Below are 9,431 nucleotides of genomic sequence, written 5' to 3' on the forward strand. Positions count from 1 at the left end.
CGGGCCTGCCCAGTTCGTCTTAGTGTGTAATAGTCATGTGGGACCCACACGCCTGCCCGGTTCGTCTCAGTGTGTAACAGTCATGTGGGACCCACACACCTGCCCGGTTCGTCTCAGTGTGTAACAGTCATGTGGGACCCACACGCCTGCCCGGTTCGTCTCAGTGTGTAACAGTCATGTGGGACCCACACGCCTGCCCGGTTCGTCTCAGTGTGTAACAGTCATGTGGGACCCACGGGCCTAGCGCTCGCTGCAGCTCATACACAAAAGGGGGGAGAAGCAGAGGTCAGGTCACAGCCACTGGGCCGAGGGTTCCTGGGGGCAGAACTGTGGACGGAGAGTTGCCAAGGAGGAAGTGGGCAGGTACCCCAGGCCCAAGGAGCAGCCTAAGCACATGCCCAGGGGATGGTGGCGAGGTATTATCAGTGGAGCAGCGCTGACGTCCATGGCTCTCAGGGGTCAGTGAGCAGGGTGCACACCGCCCTCAGTGGAAGCACAAGGCTAGGTGGAGGGCGAGCAGGCCTCTACCACACCCAGGACCATTGGCCAGTCACCTACATCCCCATTCCCCGCTTCTCTCCTTTCTTTCCAGTCCGGCTCTGAGGAAAAGAGATTCTTGTGTGCACACCCCCAATGCTTCTTTCCAGGCGTCCACCTCTGGGGCTCGCCACCCAGCAGTCAGACCACCAAGATTGCTATCCGGCCCCCAGCTCCTCCCTGCCGACCAAAGTCCCGCTCGGCTTCTCTAACGGGCATCGGCCAGAGGTCTGCTCAGCTTCCGTAAGCAGATGTGGAGGACACATTCATCTTCAGTCAGAGAGGCAGGCTCCCGCCTGCAGAGCACATCTGGTCTGAGTGGCCACAGGGCCCAAGTACAGAACACCGAGCCCCGCTGGGCTCCTTCAACCGCTTAAAACCCCCGCGTATCAGAGAGACAGTCTCTGGGATATTTTACACAATGCCTGGAACTCAATTAATAATCTAAGAAGGAACCAGTCACCCGTGAGTCCTAAAACTGGACCTGTCATCCAACTGTCCACGGAGTCAGGAAGCTGTCTATGAGGCGGCTTAGTGGAGGAGTAGGGGTGAGGTCTGCCAACTCTTACCGCCTGCGGAAAGGCGGAGTCAGGACCAACTCTGGGTTCTCAGTGGCACTCCAAGGGCAGTGGCAGGAGCCATGCTCCCTCCTAGCCGGTGCACCGCAGATACAGCCCCCTGCTGTCAGTGCAGGCTGCGTAGTAAGTGTGGACGGTGCTTCCAGACTCCCACACATAGGAAGACAGGCCTGCTGATCGAGCAGCCACTGAAACCCGTATGGATGACCACAGTGACACTGACTCGGCATTCTGTCCCGCGTTGGGGGCCAACTCCATGGCACCTCAGGGATGAAGTCTTGCCTACTACTTACCAGGGCTTCGGCGGCACTACCTGTCCAATCCCAGAAGCCCGGCTTCATGCCTCCTGCCCTCCCCCACCCCACCCCCAACACATGCATCCACACACTCGCACAAACGCGCCTGCGTTTTGAAATATAGTTTCTCTGATGAAATGCACCGTGTGGTTTTAGAAATGTTCCTATACACAAGCTTTAAATTACCTGATTTTGTATTCACACCTAATGAGATTACGGACATTTTAGGACTAATAGCAGTGCTGGGTTTGAAAAAGGCAGCAGCAGGGACATTATGAAAAATTCAGCACTGCTCCCTAAATGTGAATAAAATAGATGCTCAACTGACAAAGTGTCCTTTATAGCTCTATTTTTGCTCCTTTTGCATTTCCCCTGCTCAGTCGTCAGTAAATTTCTCTTTACCATATTAAACTTTTATACATACAGAGCTACATCAGTGCCGCAGGCACTGATTTCGATTTTCAAAATTGAATTTTGGGTGGTGACAGCAATTGGTACAGCGGCCCCTATTCTAGTCACACAAAGGGACGCATAAGCACTTTTGGGAAAGGGTGTCGCAAATTGCTTTGCTAATTAAGGTAGAGCTGGATTCGGTCCAGGAGGATCTATGAAAAAAGGTTTTCATGACTTGGTAATGAACTTATGAAATGAGTTCACATTGTTACGGGGACCTGTTCCCTTCAATTCAATTGAAAATATCTTTCTTGAGCACCTACTAAGTAGAGAGCGGTTGTGGGGGAGGTAAAGAGGAAGACCCCAGTCCTGGTCCTGGCAGGAACAAAACTGGCAATCAGGCATCAGGCTGAGGAGACGGGCAAGCTGCACCAACAACGTACACATGCCACAGGCTGCCTGCAATCCCGCTGCAGTCTTGGAAGGGCGGGCAGGCTGCGGCAGGGGCCCAAAGGCGGGAGCACATCGGGTCACCGGGTGGAGCCCAGTCCCAAGGCAGTGGCAATTCACCAAGTGCGTCCCAGAGCGTGGGAAAGCCAGAGTCCCCGCATGGCCTTCAGAGCTGGACCTTGGGATGGGTGGTGTGGATATCTGAGGGGTGTCTGGGAGAAGGAGGCATGAACAAGGCACAGGGTAAGGGTGTTCCGGGCAGGCAGGGATCTTAAGCTGAGCCCAGGGAGGGCTTCAAGGGCCTAGCAAGACACCAAGTTTTTGGTAAGCTGTGAGACTGGGCTGTGTGTGTGATAGTGGTGGCCCAGAATTTACACGCCATTCTCAAAGGTTAGCGATTGGCCAGTCTGGGAGGCAATGAGCTGACAGCGTCCCTGAAGCTGGGGTTTGTCGTTGAGGTGGTGATGGGCAAGCTTGGGAGCAGGCGGGGACAAAGGTCAGAGGGCACTGAAGGCCTCATGCAGCTGTCAAAGGGAAAGGGAAGGACCTTTGAATGACTCCTTCCAGGAGGGGTCCCTAGATGGGGAAACCTGCCAAGGGCATGTCATTCCGGCTCAAAGCCCACCCCAAACCCTGGCCATGGGGTCCATTCTGACTCTGTGAGCCTTTCTCCTGCAGCACCAGGCCTCACTGCTTGGTAGCCGCACATCCTGCGGTCAGCAGTCCAACACCTCACCCACAGTGTCACAAAACCCCACCCCACCCCAGCATGCTCTCCACCAGCCTCACAGCAGGGAGAAAAGGAGAGCGGGAGCGTCAGCATCAAGTTCACCTGTCAGGGTTGGGGGTAACCACACTGAGGTGTCTTCTCCGCTGCCAGCATGGGCCAGACAGCTGGGGAGCTCCTTGTCACCTCAAAGAACGCCAGGGGCCAAAACAAGATTATGTAAAACCTTTACATTCTCCTCAGAGAAGCTCATTTACATGGCTGTGAACCCAAGGCCAAGTTCAAGTGTTTCAAACAGGCCCACTCTTATGTACAGCTGGACACAATGGAGCACAAGAGCTGCCTGTGGGTGACGGCGTCTCTCCAGGCACCTTCCTCTGAGCTGCACCCACGCTAAGAGCGGGTGCTGGTGCAAAGTCAGCCCCTAATGAACTCACTCAAAGGATCTGCTCCTTTGCCTGCAGTGAAGCCAACAATCCCACCTTCTCCCAGGCTGGGAGCCTCTGTGATTCAGCCCTGGGCGCTGCAGGGAAGACTATGACTGTCTTCAAAGGGCCAACCCTCCACACTCACCTTGAGAAGGGCCTACCGAAGGACGAAGGACGTGGCGTGGGAGCAGTGTGGCGTGTTCCTGCGTCCTCCCCTCGTGGTGGGTGCAGGGGGAACAGGAAGACTCCCCAAAGACGATGTGAGGTAGGGTCGAGCGCGGCGGTGGTTTCTGTGTTCTGCCATCAAGTCTGAACAACTCATTGGCCTCCTCCTGACCCCGCGAGCTTTCTGCTCTGGTAACCCACCTGACAGCCACCTTCTCCCCGCTACCCCAGGAAGTCCTGGCAGGAGGGCTGGGGCAGCAGGCAGGTGAGCACCCAGAGACTGACTGTCCATAGCCCGAAGACAGGGTTGAACAGGGAGCGGGAAGAAACAGAGGCTCAATGTGTGTGGAACAAGGGACTGTCCGAACAAGCAGCTCGCTCTGGAGGAAGGGCAGCGCTGAGGCCAAGGTGCTGGATCTGCCCTCCCTCTGCTTATTTTCCTTATTTTGATTCCTTGTCCATAAAATGGAAATAGTAACAGCCACCTCACCATGGTGACGTAGCAGGCCATGCGCTGAGGTGCTACCACAAAGGCAGCAGTTCAAAGCCACCAACTGCACTGTGGGAGAAAGGAGAGGCTTTGTGCTCCTGTAAAGACTGATAGCCTCCCTTGGAGACCTGCAGAGGCAGTTCTACTCTGTCCTACGTGGTTGCCATGAGTGAGCTTGAGACCCTGAGACCTCTAAGGATTAGACTGATGAGCTCACAAACACCGAACCATGCCGTGAGGCTGGTTCGGATGAATGCAGGAAGCCAGGAGGCTGAGGGTGGGCTGCCTGTCTTTCCCTGGGAAAGGAACAAAAAGAATGCAAGGGGAAGTGCCTCCCATGCCAGCCTGTCTTCCAGAAAGCAGCCTAGCCCTAGCTCCTGCTTAGCCAGGAGCCTACCACAAACCACCTTTCTCCCCTCATCCTCGTGGAAGTGCTGGGGCTGGGAGTGACTCACAGGGCCATCTTCCATTTCAGCGGGGGCTGCTGCCCAGGCGCACGCTCAGGTGACATCAGGATGAGGGCGCGTGTCAGGGGTCCTGGGCGATGGGCCTGCTGCACCAGGATGCACAGGCTCCTGCCACCAAGAAAGCATTCATCAGCTGCGACGCAGCCGGTAAGAGCGAGCTCCGTGACTTGCCTCTGCGACTATGACTCACACCTGAGTGGGCCCACAATGGAGCCTGGAACTACCTCACTCGGTGATGGCGGACGAAGGATGTCGACTCCAACGAGAACTCTCTCCCCTCCCCTTTGGACCCCTCTTTCACTCACCCTCAACTGGGTGAGTGTGACAAAGGCGTTCTCACCACCCCAGGGCGTGTGCTTGCCAGCTGGGGCCCAGCCTCCGCTGTTCTCTCAGCCAGCTGGGCTTGAACTTGAACTTTGTAGGAAGAGAGCACGCTATGCGCCTGCCCAGCTGAAAGCTCCTGGGAGGCGACAACAGGCTTAAGTGCCCTTTCTGTTGTTCCTGCAACTCCCCCCACAGCCAGTCGGCCCTCAAATGCACTCTCACTGCTCCAGACCTGGAGTAAGTCCCTCCATCCAGTTCTGCCACATCTGCCCCTCCATTCAAACAACCGTCTTGTGAGCCATAGCCCATCGCTCGTGTATCTGTTCACTCAGACATTTACGGAGCCTTTCATTAGCTATGTAGACACCAATACGCTTGGTCACTGTGGCACTTGTTCCCGGAGTGCTATGGTGACCCGACTATCAGACTTGGGGGACAGAGGGTGGCACACTGCTAGTAACAAGGCCAGTCAAGCCTGGCGCACAACTGTCCCACCCTATCAACACCATCCCCAACGGGAATAGCATCTCTTCTGCACCAACGGAAACCTCGGCTCCCATCACTCCATTTCCCATCTCAACTACTTTGGTCCCTGTGTGCTGTCCCAAACACACAGCGCCTCAGCCACCTTAAAGCTGCCTCCATACACCCCTCCCTCCCACCCAAGCCAGCCCACTGCCGTCGAGTCCACTCCCACTCACAGTGGCCCTACACAGAGGTTCCGAGCTGCAAGTACATCTTCATGGGAGAAGACAGCCTCATCTTTTTTCCGTCAAAGTGGCTGGTGGGTTTGAACTGCCGACCCTGTGGTTCAGAGTCCAGTGTCTAATCTACAAGTCTACCAAGAATCCTTTACCCCCTCCTGCTCCGGTACTTCCCCCAAAGAAGACAACTCAGATTCTAGTCCTTTTCGTTGTTGCAGCTTGCAAAGTTGGTTTCCTTGTTTTAAAAACAGTCCCACCTGTTGGCCGAGCATTTGCCCGGCCCTAGCTGTGGTGCTGGCTACTTTACACGCATCCTACAATCCTGCCCCGCTGTTCAACTGTCAGATTGTCCACCTGGGGTGGCTGGGGGGTTACAGTGGTGCTGGAAGCTGTGCTAGCAGAATCTCAAACACCAGCAGGGTCGCCCGTCCATGGTGGACTAAAGCAGACTACGAAGCACTTCATAGTCACTTCTGAAAAAACCAAAACAAAAAAGCCCTGGCCACTGAAAACCCAAGAAGAGCAGGGGAACACTGTTGTACATAGTACTGAGAGTTCAGCCCCTCCGGTTGAACCCCAAAACGCTATTGGGAAGGAGCTAACTCCCCCAAACAAAAGTAGGCTTTAATGATGTGGACAGAGCAAGGCAGAGCACACTTTCATTTGCTGCTATAGCACAACTAAAAATGCAAACAGTTGCAAACAGCCATTAATAACCGGAATTTGGAATGCATGAAGTATGAAACTAGTCTAGGAAAACTGGGAGTAATCAAAAATGAAGGGGATCTTCTAGGCATTGTTAGTGAGCAGAAAAGAACTGGCACTGGTCATTTGAGTCAGACAGTCATAGGGTCTATTGTTCCAGGAATGGCACTGCATGCATGTCCAAAAGAGCTTGCCAGACTCGACCCTGAAGTACAAGGTACCAGTGGCAGGAGACTACGCACACCTCTCCAAGGGAGATCGCTGATTAGGACCTTTGTTCAAGTTATGAACCAACTGCAGTGTGGGAAACTGAGAACCGGGAAGAGAGCGTATGCGGGCAAACCCAACATTCATAGGAGTCTGGGAGGCCAAGGCTCCTGTGGAGTTTAGAAACCTTCACGTTCGTGGGCTGGAGATGCGTCCCACTCACATTCTCCTAAGTAAAAGTTATTCCTCTCAATGACCGCCCCCCACCCCCCAATAATAATGCCAAATTTCAGGTGCTGTCAGCAAGCACATGGTCACTGACTATACTTGGAGGTCATCGGCTTGAAGGTTGTCAGCATCTAAGGCAATCAGACTATTGTCTGTCCCACATACGTAGGACCCCGTCCCTTCTGGTAAGGATCATAGAGGGCTCCCCTGGAGAAGGGCTCAAAGACACCTATGGTCAAGCCAACTCAGAGACCAAGGTCAGGCTGCCATTTTGACTCTAGAGCCTGTCCATCTTGTTACATTTGTGCCTTCCTGTCACATGTGTGCCCTAGTGCCTCCCCTTCCTATTGCATGCACACCCCTAGCTCGTCCCCCTCCTGTTACGTGTATGCCCATTGAACAGCCCCTCCATGTGATGTAGGCGCTTAGGTTGGCCTGCATGCTTGAGATTACATAACCCCGTGAGTCCATTACGTGCTCTCTCTCTGCTAGGGCCTGGCTGCTGAAGTCACGAGTAAGAGCCCTTGCAATGCTTTCTCTTGTCTGTGTCTCTTTAATTCACCCTCAGCTACATAACCGCCCCTTAGACCCTCTCGATTGTGGGGAGGCTGGTCCCCCACACACAGGCAAAGCCAATGGTAAAGAAAGGGAACATTTTTATCAATGTCTTTGGTCTGAATTGACCACGCAAGCCATCAGGACACACTGGTAGTCACTGGCGATGGGGATGAAAAGATGGAAAGACCCAACCGTGGATGGAAGACGCGGGCTTGGCAACAGAAACGACATGCACGCACGACTGCGAGACCAATGACTCTTCACGGCCAGTGCCGCTTTCAGCGCATCACACTTGTGACCTCCCTGGATCGACTCTAACTGTGTGAAGAGACCGTGGCGAACTCCCTCATCAGTCAGAGGAAGGCCAAGGGCTGGCTAGAGAACAGACCTCCAGATGTCAAAGAATGCTCACGTTGAAGCTGGAGAACATTAAAACAAGTCCCGGAGAGTCAAACGACCTTGCACATATCCCACCTGAGCCATCTCAAGAATAGAGTTGATGCACTGAACACCAACGAACAAAGTTCAGACAAGGTGTGGGATGACATAAAGGACATCACACATGAGGAAGACATTAAAAAGGAGTGTGTGTGTGTGTGTGTGTGTGTGTGTGTGTGCAACCAAAATGGATGCTAGAAGAGATTCTGAGGCTTGCTTGTGAATACAAAGTAGCTGAAACAAATGGAAGAAATGATAAAGTATAGAGCTGACTAGAGGACGATTTCAAAGACGCTCAAGAAAACAAGGTAATTAAAGCATTATATACTGAAACGTGCAAAGATCTAGAGTTAGAAAAGCAAAAGGGAAGGCACACTTGGACTTTCTCAAACAGAAAGATCTGAAGAAAAATCCAAGCCTGGAGTGGCACTATTGAAGGAGTCTCTATCGGGCAAAATCTTGAACACAGAAAGTATCACAGAGAGATGGGACGCAATACAGAAGAACCAGTCAGTGTGCAACCATCCAGGAGGCGTTGTAAAAAGCAGTCCAAGCTGCAGTAAAGACACTGGCAAGACACAAGGCTCTGGGAACTGCCAGGATAGCAAGTGAAGTGTTTCAGCAAACAGATGCAGTGCTAAAAGTGCTCACTTGTCTAGACCAAGACATTTAGAAGGCAGTAAGTAATCTGGCCAACCAACTTTCCAAGGAAAGGTGATTCAGCAGGGTGTAGAAATTACTGAAGAATATCATTAAATATCCCATGAAAGTAAAATTTTGCTAGAGAAAATTCCAAAGTTGTTACAGTAGTATACTGACAGGCAACCAACAGAAATTCACAACGGATGCGGAAGAGGAGGTGACAGCTGGATCTTGGCTGAAAGCAGAGCTACCAGAAAGATGTTCACTTATGTTTTATTGCCTATGCAAAGGCAACTGACTGTGTGGATCACAACAAATCACAGACAACATTTAGAAGAATGAGAACGCCAGGACACAATTAATTGTGCGCATATGGAACCTGTATGCACACCAGGAAGCAGTCACGTGCCCAGAACGAGGGGAGATGGAGCGGTTGACATCAGGGATGGGGTGTGTCGGGTCCTGTCTTTAACCATGCTTATTCACTCTGTCAGCTGAATAAAGCGTCCGAGCAGCTGGACTCTACAAAGAAGAACGCAGCATCAGGACGGGAGGAAGACCCACTGACACCCTGCCATGTGCAAAGGACACAACCGTGCCTGCTAACAGCAAAGATGACTGGAGGCGCTCACTGATGAAGACCACTGACTACGGCCTTCGCTGAGGACCCGAACACGACATGAGGGAGCCAAAGCATCTTCATAAGTAGCTCAGTCAGCAGTGCCGCGCTACAGAGAGAAGAGACTGACGCAGTCACGGGTTTCATTGTACTTGGATCTGCAACAACAGCCAAGACATCAAATGGCACAGTGCATCGGGCACATCTGCAGCAAAAGACCGCTTGAAGTGCTGAGGAGCAAAGCTATCACGTGAGGACGAAGGTGTGCTGACCGAAGCCATCGTACTGGGGGCTTCAAAGTTCATGGGCAAAATTCCATGACCTTTCCTTTCCACTTTCCCAGGAACTTTGGGAAGCCTCCTTGGCTTTTTCAATTGCCTCTAATGCACGCAGACGTTGGACACCGAATACACAAGACCAAAGCATAACCGATGCCTTTGAATGAAGATGTTGGCAGAGAATATTGACGATACCA

The 9,431-nt window shown here is 52.8% G+C and overlaps 1 protein-coding gene across 1 annotated transcript in view; it reads right to left on the reverse strand.

Moving 5' to 3' along the window:
- The window catches only part of LOC123521960 (ubiquinol-cytochrome-c reductase complex assembly factor 2), an 11,469-nt gene extending 6,920 nt beyond the window's left edge, over positions 1 to 4,549 (reverse strand). Inside the window, exon 1 of the mRNA XM_045292527.1 lies at positions 4,520 to 4,549. Coding sequence (XP_045148462.1) covers positions 4,520 to 4,534 — 15 coding nt within the window. The 5' untranslated portion in view covers positions 4,535 to 4,549. The remainder of the gene's footprint in view (positions 1 to 4,519) is intronic.
- Between the last annotated feature and the right edge of the window lie 4,882 nt (positions 4,550 to 9,431).

The sequence above is a fragment of the Echinops telfairi genome, unplaced genomic scaffold, assembly GCF_000313985.2.
Source record: "Echinops telfairi isolate 266 unplaced genomic scaffold, ASM31398v2 ScPeMD7_655;HRSCAF=1070, whole genome shotgun sequence".
Lineage (NCBI taxonomy): Eukaryota > Metazoa > Chordata > Mammalia > Afrosoricida > Tenrecidae > Echinops > Echinops telfairi.